Source organism: Coregonus lavaretus (genome assembly GCF_964263955.1).
Source record: "Coregonus lavaretus genome assembly, chromosome: 6".
NCBI lineage: Eukaryota > Metazoa > Chordata > Actinopteri > Salmoniformes > Salmonidae > Coregonus > Coregonus lavaretus.
Window position 1 is genome coordinate 26,777,036 of NC_139993.1, and position 18,381 is coordinate 26,795,416.

At 44.8% G+C, this 18,381-nt stretch overlaps 1 protein-coding gene across 1 annotated transcript; it reads right to left on the reverse strand.

Annotated features, from left to right (window-relative positions):
• Window positions 1-7,487: 7,487 nt before the first annotated feature.
• LOC311130922 (galectin-3-binding protein B-like) lies at window positions 7,488-16,030 on the reverse strand. Its single transcript, XM_084163734.1, has 6 exons — window positions 15,975-16,030; window positions 11,083-11,173; window positions 10,694-10,885; window positions 9,906-10,037; window positions 8,998-9,271; window positions 7,488-8,876 (listed from the first exon to the last, which is right to left on the reverse strand). Exons 2-6 carry the CDS (start codon window positions 11,141-11,143, stop codon window positions 7,781-7,783), a joined length of 1,755 nt encoding a protein of 584 aa, XP_084019860.1. The 5' UTR covers window positions 11,144-11,173; window positions 15,975-16,030; the 3' UTR covers window positions 7,488-7,780.
• Between the last annotated feature and the right edge of the window lie 2,351 nt (window positions 16,031-18,381).

Here is an 18,381-nt window from a genome sequence, read left to right on the forward strand (position 1 = left end):
CAGCTCCCATCACATCCCTGTTGAAGGGTGGGCCGTCCCGGCTCCGCTGGTCTGCTGAGACTGACAGGCCCTTCAGTAACCTGAGGGTTCTGTTCACCTCAGCCCCGGTACTGGCCAGTCCCGAGCCATCACTACCGTTCGTAGTGGAGGTGGATGCGTCTGAGGTAGGGATAGGCGCTGTCTTATCTCAACGCTCGGGCACGCCACCCAAGCTCTGCCCCTGTGCCTTCTTCTCCAAGAAGCTCAGCCCGGCGGAGCAGAACTACGACGTTGGTGATCGGGAGCTGTTGGCGGTTGTCCGAGCCCTGACCGTGTGGAGGCACTCGAGGGGGTGAAACACCCTTTCTTCGTCTGGACGGACCACCGTAACCTGAAGTACATCCGGGCAGCGAGGAGGCTGAACCCTCGCCAGGCCAGGTGGGCCCTATTCTTCACCCGGTTAGATTTTACTCTATCTAACATCCGGGTACGAAGAACGTGAAGGCAGAGGCACTGTCACGGCTGTACGACACAGAGGAGAGGCCCATAGACAACACCCCCATACTCCCGGCCTCCTGCATTGTGGCACCGGTAGTATGGGCGATGGACACGGACATAGAGCGGGCGTTACACACAGAGCCATCTCCACCTCAGTGTCCAGCTGTGCTGCAGTACGTGCCTTCTCTTGTCCGTGACCGTCTGATCTATTGGGCACACACGTCCCCCTCCTCTGGTCACCCAGGTATCGGTCATACTGTGTGCTGCCTGACCGGAAAGTACTGTTGGCCTACCTTGGCTAAGGGCGTGGGGGTGTATGACTCCTCCTGCTCAGTGTGCGCCCAGAGTAAGGCACCTAGGCACCTCCCAGAGGGTAAGTTACAGCCCTTACCAGTTCCACAACGGCCATTGTCCCACTTGTGTATTGACTTCCTTACTGATCTTTCCCTCTCTCAAGGTAACACTACCATCCTGGTCGTTGTGGACTGCTTTTCCAAAGTCTGCCGCCTCCTTCCTCTGCCCGGTCTCCCCATGGCCCTGCAGACTGCGGAGGCGCTGTTTACACATGTCTTCCGGCACTACGGGGTGCCAGAGGACATAGTGTCTGACCGGGGTCCCCAGTTCACATCCAGGGTCTGGAAGGCGTTCATGGAACGTCTGGGGGTCTCGGTCAGCCTGACCTCTGATTTTCACCCCGAGTCTAATGGGCAGGTGGAACGGGTGAATCAGGATGTGGGTAGGTTCCTGCGGTCCTACTGCCAGGACCGGCCGGGGGAGTGGTCGGTGTTCTTGCCATGGGCAGAATATGCCCAGAACTCTCTCCGCCACTCCTCCACTAACCTAATGCCATTTCAATGTGTTTTAGGTTATCAGCCGGTTCTGGCACCGTGGCATCAGAGCCAGACCGAGGCTCCTGCGGTGGATGACTGGTTTTGACGCGCGGAGGAGACGTGGAACGTTGCTCACGTCCACCTCCAACTCGCCGTGCATTGCCAGAAGGCCAACACTGACCGCCACCGCAGTGAGGCCCCGGTATTTGTACCGGGTGATTGGGTCTGGCTCTCGACCCGGAATCTGCCCCCCCGCCTGCCCTGCCGAAAGCTGAGCCTGTGGTTTGTGGGGCCGTTCAAAGTCCTGAGGAGAATAAACAAGGTTACTTATAGGTTACTAATCCCTCCAGATTACCGCATTAACCACTTGTTCCATGTGTCTCTCCTCAGGCCGGTGGTGGTTGGTCCGCTCCAGGAGTCTGAGGTGCGGGAGGTCCCTCCGTCCCCTCTGGACATCGAGGGGGCCCTGGCGTACTCTGTCCGTTGCATCCTGGATTCAAGGCGTCGGGTGGAGGGCCTTCAGTACCTCGTGGAGAGGTACAGTCCGGAGGAGCGGTGCTGGGTCCCGGTGAGGGATATCCTCGATTCCTCCCTGTTGCGGGATTTCCACCATCGCCATCCGGCTCGCCCTGCTCCACTTCCTCCTGGTCGTCTCCGAGACCGGTGTCGGCACACTGCTGGAGCTGCGCGTCAAGGGGGGTGGGTGCTGTCACGACTTCCTCCGAGGCTGCCTCCTCTCCTTGTTCGGGCAGGCTTCGGCGTTCGGCGTCACCGGCCTGCTAGCCACTGCTGCTCCACATCTCATCATTCCATTTGTTTTGTCTTGTTTATTACACACACCTGATTCATATCCCCTCATCAGTACCTGTATAAGTGTTCCCTCTGCCCCCTTGTCTTTGTGTGTGATTATTTATTGTGGAGGATAGAGTAGCTCGGTGGAGCTCCGTGTATTTTGTTTCGCCGGGATATTTCCCCGTGTGCCTTGTATTTTCCAGTGCGCCTGTGTTGCGCACTTGAGTGTTCTGACGCATTACTGCGTAACTTTGTGTTTCAGAATAAATCCTGTTTTTCTGTGATTTACCCCCCTGCGCCTGACTCCTTCCAAATCACCTCATCACAGTCAGTTTAAGGATTTCCAGCTGCAGAGGACGCCCACTGCATATACTCACACACAGACAAGCTGACCATAAGCAGGACAAAGCATCAAATTTGGCAACACTCCCCTGACATGTTTCTGGCAATGATCCAGGTGAGACGTTTCTGAAAAACATGGAAGAATGTTCATTCTTGAGATAAATTGTCTGTAGAAACTTTCCAATAGGAGCACAACGTATTATGCAACATTAATGAAAATGTTCCAGTCATCAAGGAAATACATGTTACACACTGAAATGCACACTCAAAACATAAAAAAGATAGTTAGGCTACTTCAAATAAATAATCTGAACAGTGATTGCAAAAATTCTTTAAGACAATTCAAGTCCTACTCCAGTCTCCTTCTCAATTTATTTATCACCTGATTTACTTAATGGCACTTCTCAATAGCTATTTTGTTCTCTATGGCCCCTCTATTGTTCCTCAAGCAAGGGGGGAGGCCGACGACATCAGAGGGCACCATATGGCCTACTCCATTAAGTTTGTACTTGACTAGAAAACACTATTTTGCTCAAAACATTGTTTTTTTTTACCCTTACATTTGTGTCAATTACTGTATTTATATGTGGGATATTATTTTTCAACAGAAAAAGTTCCAAAATAGATGGAGTGCCTCTTTAACACTGTAGGTTGTTACAAGGCCAACCACTGATGTCTCTCTCTCTTGATCATTGATTTTTCTTGATCAATTATTTTCTTTTAGTTTCATGATAGTATTTCAGTCTCTTCAGTCAATGTAAATTCAAATGTCTTGCAATTTCTGGTAGGAACTCTGAGGAACACTTTTTCTGCAAGGGTAATTGAAATCTCAGACCTTATTGGACAACCTGGTCTCAGAGCATTTTGTATTATTATGTACGTAAATCCGGAACACTCCATTTAGTATGATATGTTACGTTTCGTATGGTATGTGTTAATTTATGGTTGTCCATCACCCATTTCGTATGACATGTTACGAATTACAATTTGTATTAAATCAAATCAAATCAAATGTTTTATTTGTCACATGCGCCAAATACAACAGGTGTAGACCTTACCGTGAAATACTTGCTTGCAAACCCTTAACAAACAGTGCAGAATGAGAAAATATTTGCTAAATAAACTAAAGTAAAAACAAGTAACACAATAAAATAGCAATAACGAGGCTATATACAGGGGGTAACAGTACCAAGTCAATGTGCAGGGGTACAGGTTAGTCGAGCTAATTGAGGTCATATGTATATGTAGGTAGGGGTAAAGTGACTATGCATAGATAATAAACAGTGAGTAGCAGCAGCGTAAAAAAAAAGGGGGTAATGCAAATAGTCCGGGTAGCCATTTGATTAAATGTTCAGCAGTCTTATGGCTTGGGGATAGAAGTTGTTAAGGAGCCTTTTGGGTCTAGACTTAGCGCTCCGGTACCGCTTGCCGTGCGGTAGCAGAGAGAACAGTCTATGACTACCCTTAAGTGTGTGTACATTACTGTATTACTGTCTTTTACAATTTTTAGGGCCTTCCTCTGACACCGCCTGGTAAAGAGTTCCTGGATGGCAGGAAGCTTGGCCCCAGTGATGAACTGAGGCCATACGCAGTACACTCTGTATCGCCTTGCGGTCGGATGCCGAGCAGTTGCCATACCTGGTGGTGATGCAACCAATCAGGATGCTCTCGATGGTGCAGCTGTAGAACTTTTTGAGGATCTGAGGACCCATGCCAAAACCTTTCAGTCTCCTGAGGGGGAATAGGCATTGTTGTGCCCTCTTCATGGCTGTCTTGGTGTGTTTGGACCATGATAGTTTGTTGGTGATGTGGACACCAAGGAACTTGAAGCTCTAAACCCACTCCACTAAGCCCTCCTTTTCCTTTTCCACGATCAGCTTCTTTGTCTGTCTCATCATTGTCGGTGATCAGGCCTACCACCGTTGTGTCATCGGCAAACTTAATGATGGTGTTGGAGTCGTGCATGGCCACGCAGTCGTGGGTGAAAAGGGAGTACAGGAGGGGACTAAGCATGCACCCCTGAGGATCATCATGGCAGATGTAATGTTGCCTACCCTTACCACCTGGGGACGGCCAGTCAGGAAGTCCAGGATCCAGTTGCAGAGGGAGGTGTTTAGTCCCAGGGTCCTTAGCTTAGTGATGAGCTTGGAGGGCACTATAGTGTTGAACGCTAAGCTGTAGTCAATCAACAGCATTCTCACGCAGGTGTTCCTTTTGTCCAGGTGGGAAAGGGTAATGTGGGGAGTGTAATAGAGATTGCGTCATCTGTGGATCTGTTGGGGCAGTATGCGAATTGGAGTGGGTCTAGGTTTTCTGGGATGATGGTGTTGATGTGAGCCATGACCAGCCTTTCAAAGTGCTTCATGGACACAGATGTGAGTGATAGGGGTCGGTAGTCATTTAGGCAGGTTACCTTGGCGTTCTTGGGCACAGGGACTATGGTGGTCAGCTTGAAACATGTTATGTTACGAATTAGCAAAATGTACAATATGTTATGAATTTGCGGAACGTATAATATGTTACGAATTCTAGCTAGGTGGCTAACGTTAGCTAACTGGCAAACATTAGCTAGACTAGGGGTTAGGGTTAGGGGTTAGGGGTTAGGATTAAGTTTAGGAGTTAGGTTAAAGGGTTAAGGTTAGGGCAGTGTTTCCCAATTAGCTTGATGATTAGTTGATTATTTGAATCAGCTGTGTAGAGCTTGGGCAAAAACCAAAATGTGCACCCCTTGGGGTCCCGAGGACCGAGTTTGGGAAACCCTGGGTTAGGGTTAGCTAAAAGGGTTAAGGTTAGGGAAGAGTTAGCTGAAAGGGTTAAGGTTAGGGGAAGGGTTAGCTAACATGCTAAGAAGTAGCTAAAACAGTCAGTGATGAGATTCCAACTCGCAACCTTTGGGTTGCTAGACGTTTGCGTTATACGCCCACCCATCCACCATACTTTCGTTTTTGCCTTAAGTAACCATCTGTCTTATATAACCATACTAAACATAACATATCATATTAATTTTGTGTCAGAGTTACATTTACTATGTTACGTCTAGTCTATGAGACCAGAATGTCCTGGAACATTGTTGCCATTGTGGGAGGCAACCAGTGATGTACCAAAGATTATTATAACTAACCCCCTTTCATCTGTGTATATACAGTACCAGTCAACATTTTGGACACACCTACTCATTCCAGGGTTTTTCTTTATTTTTACTATTTTCTACATTGTAGAATAATAGTGAAGACATCAAAACTATGAAATAACACATATGGAATCATGTAGTAACCACAAAACTGTTAAACAAATCAAAATATATTTTATATTTTAGATTCTTCAAAGTAGCCACCCTTTGCCTTGATGACAGCTTTGCACACTCTTGGCATTCTCTCAACCAGCTTCACCTGGAATGCTTTTCCAACATTCTTGAAGGAGTTCCCACATATGCTGAGCACTTGGGTTGAGGTCGGATGATTGTGGAGGCCAGGTCATCTGATGCAGCACTCCATCACTCTCCTTCTTAGTCAAATAGCCCTTACACAGCCTAGAGGTGTGTTGGGTAATAGTCCCACTAAGCGCAAACCAGATGGGATGGCATATTGCTGGAGAATGCTGTGGTAGCCATGCTGGTTAAGTGTGCCTTGAATTCTAAATAAATCACTGATAGTGTCACCAGCAAAGCACGCCCACACCATCACACCTCATCCTCCATGCTTCACGGTGGGAACCACACATGCAGAGATCATCCGTTCACCTACTCTGCGTCTCACAAAAACACGGCGGTTGGAACCAAAAATCTCAAATTTGGACTCATCAGACCAAAGGACAGATTTCCACAGGTCTAATGTCCATTGCTTGTGTTTCTTGGCCCAAGCAATACTCTTCTTCTTATTGGTGTCCTTTAGTATTGGTTTCTTTGAAGCAATTCGACCATGAAGGCCTGATTCACGTAGTATCCTTTGAACAGTTGATGTTGAGATGTGTCTGTTACTTGAACTCTGTGAAGCATTTATTTGGGCTGCGATTTCTGAGGCTGGTAACTCCAATGAACTTATCCTCTGCCGCAGATGTAACTCTGGGTCTTCCTTTCTTGTGGCGGTCCTCATGAGAGCCAGTTTCATCATAGCGCTTGATGGTTTTTGCGACTGCACTTGAAGAAACTTTCAACGTTTTCCGGATTGACTGACCTTCATGTCTTAAAGTAATGATGGACTGTAGTTTCTCTTTGCTTATTTGAGCTGTTCTTGCCATAATATGGACTTGGTCTTTTACCAAATAGGGCTACCTTGTCACAACACAACTGATTGGCTCAAATGCATTAAGAAGGAAAGAAATTCCACAAATTAACTTTTAAGAAGGCACACCTGTTAATTGAAATGCATTCCAGGTGACTACCTCATGAAGCTGGTTGAGAGAATGCCAAGAGTGTGCAAAGATGTCATCAAGGCAAAGGGTGGCTATTTTGAAGAATCTCAAATATAAAATATATTTTGATTTGTTTAACACTTTCTTGGTTACTACATGATTCCATATGTGTTATTTCATAGTTTTGATGTCTTCACTATTATTCTACAATATAGAAAATAGTTAATATAAAGAAAAACCTTGGAATGAGTAGGTGTGTCCAAACTTTTGACTGGTACTGTACATCATTGTAGGCAATCTGTCTGCCTAGGGAGACTATAATAATAACATTATTTTTGGTCAGTAGGTGCCCAACCAACCTAAAAATGTATGCACTCACTAACTGTAAGTCGCTCTGGATAAGAGCGTCTGCTAAATGACTAAAATGTAAATGTGTGTTGGACACAGTCACTCATATAGATATAGAGGTCTATAGAGCCTGTCTGTGTGTATGATTTCTGTAACCGTTAGCTAATCTGTGTAATATTGGCATAAACTAAGAACCAATTGTTTTGCAAACATCCAACTGGGCACACACTGCTTAAATCAACGATGTATCCAAGTCTTTTAAATGAAATTATGTTGAACCAATGTGGAATAGACATTGAATTGATGTTTGTGCCCAGTGAGATGGTCCTGTTTTATCATAGAGACATATTAACTTTACTAAAACTTTTATTAAAAACAACCATACATAGAAAGTTATTTGTTGTGAACAAAAGAACATGCCCCACATTTTCCAAAGTAACGTTACACAGACATTAGAATGACACTGCTGTGTTGCCTTGAAGTAACATTCAGAAGATATTGGATGGGTTAAACAAAACATTAAGGATTACATAACATTGATGTTGCTAAAATTGCTTTGTAAACTTAGATAATTGAAAAAGAACTAATCTTTTGATCTTTGGTCACTTTATCTCTGTAAATTCCTGCTCCTCTACTTCCTGTTAATTCTGCTTGATCTCAGTGGTGTACTCAGGCTGAACCACCACACGGTAGGAGAAATGGTCTGAGTGGCACGGATAGGCCTGGCCCGCAGTGATGTTTACTGGGATCTGGGCCTGATTGCCACCATTGCCAATTGTGGATGGAAAATCCTGGACATGGAATACAAACTCCCCTTCACACATCAGGACAACCTTGTTAAGGTAGCGGATGCCGTCCTGATACTCTTTGGGCAACTCCCTCTTATTCTGGGCAGTTAGCGAGACCATCGGCAGCGACGGACAGTGGATCCCGCTGTTTGAGCATTCATGGTTGTGGATAAAGACCCTGGTGTGCCAGTTTAGCTTTTTGAACAGGGAAAAAAAGGCACTGTTGTGCACAGGGCTGTCAAAGTTGGCACTGAGGCTGTTGAGGTTCTGGCCTGAGTGGGAATAGTGTCCGATGTATCGGAACGTGTTGACGTCCTTTGAGCTGAAGGTGAAGCTCCATGGCTTGCCAGTGTAGATCCTGGGTGTGTATTCCACCTTGTTAAGGAGGAGGCCCCCAGCTAGCAGCCGGAAGGGTAGTGCATTGAACTGAAAGCCCTGCAACATGCCGGCATTATAACGCTCTAGTTGGTCCATGTACAGCTCAGACTTGGCTTTGAGGTTGAACAAATCTTCAGCAGCGATCATGGGAAAACGGATGTGGTCCAAAATGGCGACATGGTCTTCGTGGGTGGACGAGTTACCCTGTTCCAACACCCAGTCCTCCAAACCCTTTAGGAGGAAGGCCTCATCTGGCACTACCACGTCTGAACGGGCCAGAAGGGCCTTTACTGTGCCCAGGGCAAGACCAGTCCAGGCTGGGGAACGGATCAGCGACTCACAGTTCCAGGCAAGGTAGCGCAGACAGGTTTCCTGCAGAACTGGGTCGCCTGTGCGGACTGAGTACTCGTACAGAGAGGTCTGGGTCTGGAAGGAGGCATCCTCGGGGAGCAGCCAGGTGAAGAGCCTCCCTGCCGCCTCCTGAAGCTGCTTCAGACCCCAGTTGGACGCCATCTTGTGGATACACTGGGCAGAGGACACAGTGACGTTAATCTGCCATGTGTACAGATACCTGGGGAAGATAAAAAATACATGGATTCTCTGCCACGACAAAGCTTTGCTTTGCTGATTTTTTGGTTGTTGATGTAACAGTAACTTGATTAAAGTTTGTTAGCAGGTTGGTGCCGCCTTACCTCAGGAAGTCGGTGACATGTGGCCGGCAGTTGAGGCTGACGTCTAGGTTGAGATTACTGAGGTTCTCCTCTTGTGTGATGTTTAAGATGGAGGCATTTGGGTCCAGAGTGACAATCAGCTTGTGAACACAGATGGTTTCCACAGTGCTGTTTGCAACCCGCACCATGATGTCAAAGTCACAGTCGCGTCCACTGTCAAACAGTGCCCCCATGTGGTTAAAGAGGCCTGCGTTGTGGTCCAGGGTGTAGACGCGACTGTTATTCTGAGACGATTCTGATCAAACAGAAAAAATATTGATCGAGCACATCATATGTTGAATAGTACAAATAGTATATCAACCAAATATCAGAAATTGATCATACATTTTCTTGAAATTCAACAGACATTCATTGTAAACCTCTTTGAACATGTAACAGTTGTAACATCTCTATTAGCATCGCAAAGCGAGCCATGGGCCAATAACTTCTGCTACTAGATGCTTAAATTCTGTCTTAGTACCTTTCAATGATACTGTGTCTGGTTTCTAGGGCTTTGTTTATCAGTCATTGTGGTCACTGCAGACCTGGGTTCAAATATTATTTAGGGTATTTCAATTACTTTCAAAGACAAGGAGTTGAATATTGGAATGCATTTGGAAATACACTTGGAAAGTTTTGGCATGAATTTGAAAATAGTCAAATACACTGACTCAAATACACCCATGCATTTGGTCGGTTTGGTATTTGAAATCATGTATTTGGAAATAAGTATTTAAAAATACCTTAAAATAATAGGCTATTTATAGGAAATTATTTGAAAATACTTTCCAATACTTATTATAGAACTTGATTCCAGGCACATTATTTGAAAATACTCAAATACACAGAAAATAAGTATTGAAATAACAAATAACCAAATACACATGAACCTCTCTCGCAGACCACACCAGCATCCTCAGCGTGTTGACAGTCAGTAACTCCCCAGCCTTTAAAGAGACAGTCGGACAAGTCTTTCTCTGTCCCCTCACAGCTTAGATCATCCATCCAGATAGGACCATATCCTGAGGCCGGAATACAAACGTGTCACGGGTCAATTAAAATAAACAGTGCAGACCTGCATTGTAGGCTATACACTGAGTGTACAAAACATTAGGAACATTAGGCTCTTTCCATGACATAGACTGACCAGGTGAATCCAGGTGAAAGCTATAATCCCTTATTGATGTCACCTGTTAAATCCACTTCAATCAGTGTAGATGAAGGAGAGAAGACAGGTTGAAGAAGGATTTTTAAGCCTTCAGACAATTAAGACATGGATCGTGTATGTGTGCCATTCAGAGGGTGAATGGGCAAGACAAAATATATAGTAGGGGTATGGTAGTAGGTGCCTGGCGCACCGGTTTGAGTGTGTCAAGAACTGCAGCGCTGCTGGGTTTTTCACGCTTAACAGTTTTCATGTGTATCAAGAATAGTCCACCACTCAAAGGACATCCAGCCAACTTGACACAACTGTGGGAAGCATTGGAGTCAACATGGGCCAGCATCCCTGTGGAACGCTTCCGACACCTTGTAGAGTCCATGCCCCGACAAATTGAGGCTGTTCTGAGGGCAAAAGGAGGTGCAACTCAGTATTAGGAAGGTAGTCAAATGTTTTGTACACTCAGTGTATATGGTTATGAATGGCTATGAATGGTGAGGTCATACAGATCCAACCTACCTTGTCCGTATGTTCCACCCACCACAGCAGTGAGAGCACCAGGGTAGTTGAGATGGCGACACACTACCTGTGCCTCAGTAATGTCCCAGTTGTCATCACACACGGTCCCCCACTGTCCATTATAGTAGATCTCCACGCGGCCCTCAAAGGCCAGCTCACCCCCCACCAGCCTCATGTGCCCATTCTGTACCCCTGAATGGAAGCATTAGAATACAGTCAGTAAGTCAGTCAAATAGTCCCCCCAAAGCAGTGATAAATCTGGACACAGTGGAAAATCTCCATTGAAATAGTCCAGGCCTAGGCTTAATAGGTGTCTGGGAAATGATTTGCACTTGGAAAATCAGTTTGAGGGTTTCCAGCCGCAGAGGACAACCACTGCATGTACTCACCCACAGACAAGCTGACCATGAGTAGAAGGACACAGGAAATTAGGCAATACTGCCCTGACATGTTTCTAGCCAGGCTCCTGGTGATAAGTATCTGAAAAACATGGGCAACGAAGAATGTTGAGATATAAAAGTATTAGAATAGAATACAGAATATACAATAATAAAATACAACTTTATTGCCCATTAGTAAGACCAGAAATGTGTTTTCTGACTTTCCCAAAGCCCCCCCAGATACATACACACAAACTAGGGATGTTAACGGTTAACCTAGCCGGCGAAAATACATGCTTATCAGTCTATAGGTTAATATGCATAATTTAGTAGAATTAAATTGGTGCGTGTGTATTTTCGTTAGTCGTCCTGCATCTTATGTATCACAAGCACACAGCATACAGAGCCTAGTTTGAGGAGCAGAATATCCTATCACCTGTAAAACAGACCTAAAGTAGGTCGTCACTGGAGTGAAAGGTGCTTTTGCAAGCCCAGTCATTGCGCAACAAATAACAATTCTAAATGTATAATACATTTTTTAAATAAACAACTTATTTACATAAGTATTCAGACCCTTTGCTATGAGACTCGAAATTGAGCTCAGGTCCCTCCTGTTTCCATTGATCATCCTTGAGATGTTTCTACAACTTGATTGGACATGATTTGGAAAGGTACACACCTGTCTATATAAGGTCCCACAGTTGACAGTGCATGTCAGAGCAAAAACCAAGCCATGAGGTCGAAGGAATTGTGGATTGTGTCGAGGCACAGATGTGGGGAAGAGTATCAAAACATTTCTGCACCATTGAAGGTCCCCAAGAACACAGTGGCCTCCATCATTCTTAAATGGAAGAAGTTTGTAACCACCAAGACTCTTCCTAGAGCTGGCCGCCCGGCCAAACTGAGCAATCGGGGGAGAAGGGCCTTGGTCAGGGAGGTGACCAAGAACCCGATGGTCACTCTGACAGAGCTCCAGAGTTCCACTGTTGAGATAGGAGAACCTTTCAGAAGGACAACCATCTCTGCAGCACTCCACCAATCAGGCCTTTATGGTAGAGTGGCCAGACAGAAGCCACTCCTCAGCTTGGAGTTTGCCAAAAGGCACCTAAAGGACTCTCAGACCATGAGAAACAAGATTCTCTGGTCTGATGAAACCAAGATTTAACTCTTTGGCCTGGCGGAAACCTGGCACCATCCCGACGGTGAAGCATGGTGGTGGCAGCATCATGCTGTGGGGATATTTTTCAGCGGCAGGGACTGGGAGACTAGTCAGGATCGAGGGAAAGATGAACGGAGCAAAGTACCCTGAGATCATTGATGAATACAGTGAGGGAAAAAAGTATTTGATCCCCTGCTGATTTTGTACGTTTGCCCACTGACAAAGACATGATCAGTCTATAATTTTAATGGTAGGTTTATTTGAACAGTGACGGACAGAATAACAACAAAAAAATCCAGAAAAACGCATGTAAAAAATGTTATAAATTGATTTACATTTTAATGAGGGAAATAAGTATTTGACCCCTCTGCAAAACATGACTTAGTACTTGGTGGCAAAACCCTTGTTGGCAATCACAGTGGTCAGACATTTCTTGTAGTTGGCCACCAGGTTTGCACACATCTCAGGAGGGATTTTGTCCCACTCCTCTTTGCAGATCTTCTCCAAGTCATTAAGGTTTCGAGCCTGACGTTTGGCAACTCAAACCTTCAGCTCCCTCCACAGATTTTCTATGGGATTAAGGTCTGGAGACTGGCTAGGCCACTCCAGAACCTTAATGTGCTTCTTCTTGAGCCACTCCTTTGTTGCCTTGGCCGTGTGTTTTGGGTCATTGTCATGCTGGAATACCCATCCACGACCCATTTTCAATGCCCTGGCTGAGGGAAGGAGGTTCTCACCCAAGATTTGACGGTACATGGCGCCGTCCATCGTCCTTTTGATGCGGTGAAGTTGTCCTGTCCCCTTAGCAGAAAAACACCCCCAAAGCATAATGTTTCCACCTCCATGTTTGACGGTGGGGATGGTGTTCTTGGGGTCATAGGCAGCATTCCTCCTCCTCCAAACACGGCAAGTTGAGTTGATGCCAAAGAGCTCGATTTTGGTCTCATCTGACCACAACACTTTCACCCAGTTCTCCTCTGAATCATTCAGTTGTTCATTGGCAAACTTCAGACGGCCCTGTATATGTGCTTTCTTGAGCAGTGGGACCTTGCGGGCGCTGCAGGATTTCAGTCCTTCACTGCGTAGTGTGTTACCAATTGTTTTCTTGGTGACTATGGTCCCAGCTGCCTTGAGATCATTGACAAGATCCTCTCGTGTAGTTCTGGGCTGATTCCTCACCGTTCTCATGATCATTGTAACTCCACTAGGTGAGATCTTGCATGGAGCCCCAGGCCGAGGGAGATTGACAGTTATTTTGCGTTTCTTCCATTTGCGAATAATCGCACCAACTGTTGTCACCTTCTCACCAAGCTGCTTGGCGATGTTCTTGTAGCCCATTCCAGCCTTGTGTAGGTCTACAATCTTGTCCCTGACATCCTTGGAGAGCTCTTTGGTCTTGGCCATGGTGGAGAGTTTGGAATCTGATTGATTGATTGCTTCTGTGGACAGGTGTCTTTTATACAGTTAACAAGCTGAGATTAGGAACACTCCCTTAAAGAGTGTGCTCCTAATCTCAGCTCGTTACCTGTATAAAAGACACCTGAGAGCCAGAAATCTTTCTGATTGAGAGGGGGTCAAATACTTATTTCCCTCATTAAAATGCAAATCAATTTATAACATTTTTGACATGCGTTTTTCTGGATTTTTTGTTGTTATTCTGTCTCTCACTGTTCAAATAAACCTACCATTAAAATTATAGACTGATCATTTCTTTGTCAGTGGGCAAACGTACAAAATCAGCAGGGGATCAAATACTTTTTTCCCTCACTGTACCTGCTCCAGAGCGCTCAGGACCTCAGACTGGGGCAAAGGTTCAACCTTCCAACAGGACAACAACCCTAAGCACACAGCCAAGGCTACGCAGGAGTGGTTTCGGGACATTTTACGTCATTTAGCAGACACTCTTAACCAGAGCAACTTACAGTTAGTGAATGCATACATTTTTTTATTTATATATATTTTTTTTTTCATACTGACCCCCGTGGGAAACGAACCCACATCCCTGTCGGCCAAACCCTCCCCTACCTTGGACGACGCTGGACCAATCGTGCGCCACCCATGGGTCTCCCGGTCGCAGCCGGCTGCGACAGAGCCTGGACTCGAACCAGGATCTCTAGTGGCACAGCGATGCAGTGCCTTATACCACTGCGCCACTCGGGAGGACAAGTCACTGAATGTCCTTGACAAGTCCTGAATGTCTCTAAATGAACCCAATCGAACATCTCTGGAGAGAAGAATGGGAGAAACTCCCTAAATACAGGTGTGCCAAGCTTGCAGCCTCATACCCAAGAAGACTCTCGAGGCTGTAATCACTGTCAAAGGTGCTTCAACAAAGTACTGAGTAAAGGGTCTGAATAGTATGTAAATGTAATATTTCCGTTTTTTCTTTTTAATACATTTGCTAAAATGTATAAAAACCTGTTTTTGCTTTATCATTATGGGGTATTGTTTGTAGATTGATCGGGGGGGGGGGGGGGGGGGGGGACTATTTAATCAATTTTAGAATAAGGCTGTAACTTAACAAAATGTGGAAAAAGTCAAGGGGTCTGAATACTTTCCGAATGCACTGTATCATCGCGTCACCCACCACTTCGCAACGTCAGCTTGAGGCAGTAATTGTCTGAAAGCTTTACTTCAAATAATGAGGCATGTTTTATCTTGCTTCAAAGTAGCCTTGCGAAAATCCATCCATAGAAACGTGGAGGCAATTCTTTTATAAAGACTTCCTGATGCCATTAATCAGCATTTCTCTCCTGTTCTATTGGTTTTCATATAAACTTTATTTCGTTGTTCAGAAGCCGAAGGCACAATCCTAGTTATATTAGCAACTCATCCTAGTTGTGGTTATAGATTCCCCCTCTTTCTAAATTTCAAACGGAGATTTCCATCTCTGTCAATTTGGAACCGCTCGCATTAGGTGCACTGCTTAGAACGGTGTTTTCCAGCGAATTGCATTTTTGAAAATGACTTTTTATTAACTGCTTCATTACAAGAGTTGCATGTTCAATAATAGGCTATAGCATTTTGACTGTAAGGCGATAGGCTTGCTATCGTTGCATGTTTCCATTAAGCTCTTAATGAAATATGTGCGGTCCTTACATGCATGCATAGTATCAGAAAGGAAGAGGCGAAGCGAGAGGTTTCACTCTTGCCTAAATCTGTCCAGAACAAGCGTTTCTTTATGTCGCCTGGCTTCCAGCATTGGGACGACTACCATTGTTAGGGCGGAGAAATAAGCATCTCGTCATTATATACAGATCTCTGATAGCATTTTCTGTTGGGCATGTCATTTTACTGTTTGGAAAAAATGTAACCATTTGTTAACCAAATGTAACCATTTCTAAACCGATTAATGAGGGTCAGTTAGTCGGCAACAAAATTGACCGACATTTGCATCCCTAACACAAACTAAAGGAACATACTGTGCAACATTTCCGAAAATATCCAGCAATCAAAGAAATGACAGACTGAAATGCACACTAAAAGCATAATAAAGAATTACTGACTGAAATGCACACTAAAAACATAATAAAGCCATTACAGAGGCATACACTACTTCAAATATAAAATCAGAACTGCTACTGCAATTTTTTAAAGACAGACAATTTACACTGTAGATTGTTACAATAGTTAACCACTGATCACATATTTTAATTGTTCCCTCCAGTATTATTTGCTTTTTGTATTTCAGTCTCTTTAATCATTGTACATTCAAATGTTTTTCAAGAAAATAATACTCTACCAATCGCTTCCTTAAATTGTCTCGCAGTGCCTTGCAGTCAGCATCTGGTACCTCTGAATAAATACCACACTTTGGGAGTTGATAATCACTTTTTCTACAGGGATAATCCCCTCCCTCCTCGTCCTAGAGGGCTGGCCAAATGCATGAGTTTCGTTTCTTCAGAAATTGCACCACCTCGTGCAATGCTCAAATTACATTGAATAGGCTATGCATGCATTGTTAGGCCCCGTGTAGCTCAATTGGTAGAGCATGGCGTTTGCAACGACAGGGGTGTGGGTTCGTTTCCCACGGGTGGCCAGTATAAAAATAAAATAAAATGTATGCACGTCCTATGTAGGGCTAGCTATGAATATGCCATGTATTTCACAAATGTGTTTATGACCAAGCATGCTGGATTCCCAAAATTGCATTACCACGAACGCTGGGTTATAAACATGTTAATACCCAAAAGAGACACTCTGGCGGAGTTACTTCATTTTTTATTTTTTATAAAAAAAATCATTTTTTATTTTTTATAAAAAAATTCTTAAGTTTGGTTTTTAAACTTTTGGTCCACTTAGGAGCCTACAACAAGTCACAGTAAAACATGAACATTTTTAACCATAACATTTGGGGGAATAAATGGTATACAATCTACATTAACAATCTAAATGGACCAAAAAGAGACAATAGAAAAAACTGTCAATGGCAATGTGAGAAAATGATGGTAACTAGTCTGGCCCTAATTCAGGTCAAAATAAATAATAATCCAGACCCCCCCTCCACACACACACAGGCTGTGCTGGCTCACAGAAAGAGTGGGTCATCCTAATTTTGGTCAAGGCTCTCTATGGCTGGTTCAGCAACTGAGGGAGCTGACTTAAATGAGTAAGCAGCGGATGTGCCAAAAAGCTGCAAAACATTATCAGACAGCTGGTGCTCATAGCAAGCCTCACCAGACAGCTTCAGTCCATGTCGAATGTACAGGATGGAGTTAAGGGTCTGCAAGGACATCCGATTTCTAAGTTTGCTTTTTACCACACTCATCTGGCTGAATACTCTCTCAACTTCAGCATTCGAGTGTGGCAAGGACAACACAGACACAGCAGCCATGGCAAGTTCTTGAAACGGGTTGATATCAGCTGCATCCCTGAACTTCCAAATCTCACTCACTGTGTTTTTTGTCTCATTCCATTTACTAAGATGGATGGCATGCCATTGCTGGACAATCTTGTCTATCTCTGCAGGGGATTAGCCAAGGAGCTTGGCTATTTTTTCTATTTCTCCAGGGCTCTTATTGTGCTTTAGAGTTTCCTCCACAATGAAAACTGACATGTACTGCAATGCTTCGATATTGTCCGGCAGTCTCACCCTCAACTCATTAGTGAGGGAGATGGTGAAGGCTACACACCGCTTTCGGACATTGTTTTCATCCTCAGGCGCAAGGTGGAGCACAGCTGCCTTTGACTCAAAAAGGTAACCAAGGTACGGTTTGGGACTGATGTATCCATCTATTGGCCCTTTGAGTACATCAACATTTGCATGTGGATTCAGCACCCTGCTGCTCACAGACTTGATCAGGCTAACCAAGCTGTCAAGTAGCTTAAGAGGATCTACTTGCTCTCCCTCAAAAGCCTTGATGGCCAACTGTACCTCACCCAGCACTGACTTCAAAAAAGTCAGATACAATATGTTTTGAGGATCACTATACATGGAGTATAAAACCTCAGCCATGTAGCAGTGTTCACTGGACTTGGTGACTGCGAAATGCAGCCTAAGCTCCTCCCACTGGTCCAAAATGCATGAAACCACGGGTTCAATGGAGTGCCAACGTGTGGCACACATCTTGGTTATCTGTAAAGGTTTCTCCCCACAGTTGATGGTCTCATATATGGCCTTTTAGGCCTCCCTGCACTTTGGAGACACTGAAAACCAGCTATAAGTCTCTCGTACCAAGTACTCCACACTGCGGGGGATGGTGTCATTGGAAGCATGACTTACAGCAAGCTGCAGAGAGTGGCACACACAGCGAATAAGAAGCAGATCTTTGAGGCCATACTCCTCCTTTAGCACTTTATGGACCCCGTTGTTAATCCCCGTCATAACAGAGGCATTGTCAGTCCATATCCCCAGGAGTTTCTCTTTTTTAAGACAACAGTTCTCGAGGAAAGCCACAACAGCACAGGCTATAGATTTGGCATCTCCTCCCTCTAACTCAGCAGTGGAGTCTGAGAAAGCAGCTCTACATGCTTCTCCAATGTGATCACATGCCATCATGGAACAGTATTCAGCGATAGCTAATGCCATGGTGGCAGCTTGTTTTGGGTGGAACTGTTATAAGGCTTTGCCTTTTGAGTATGTTTTTGAGTTGTCATATGTTTTTTTACATCACTAAGTTTGGCGTAGAAATCAGCCTTACAATACAGGC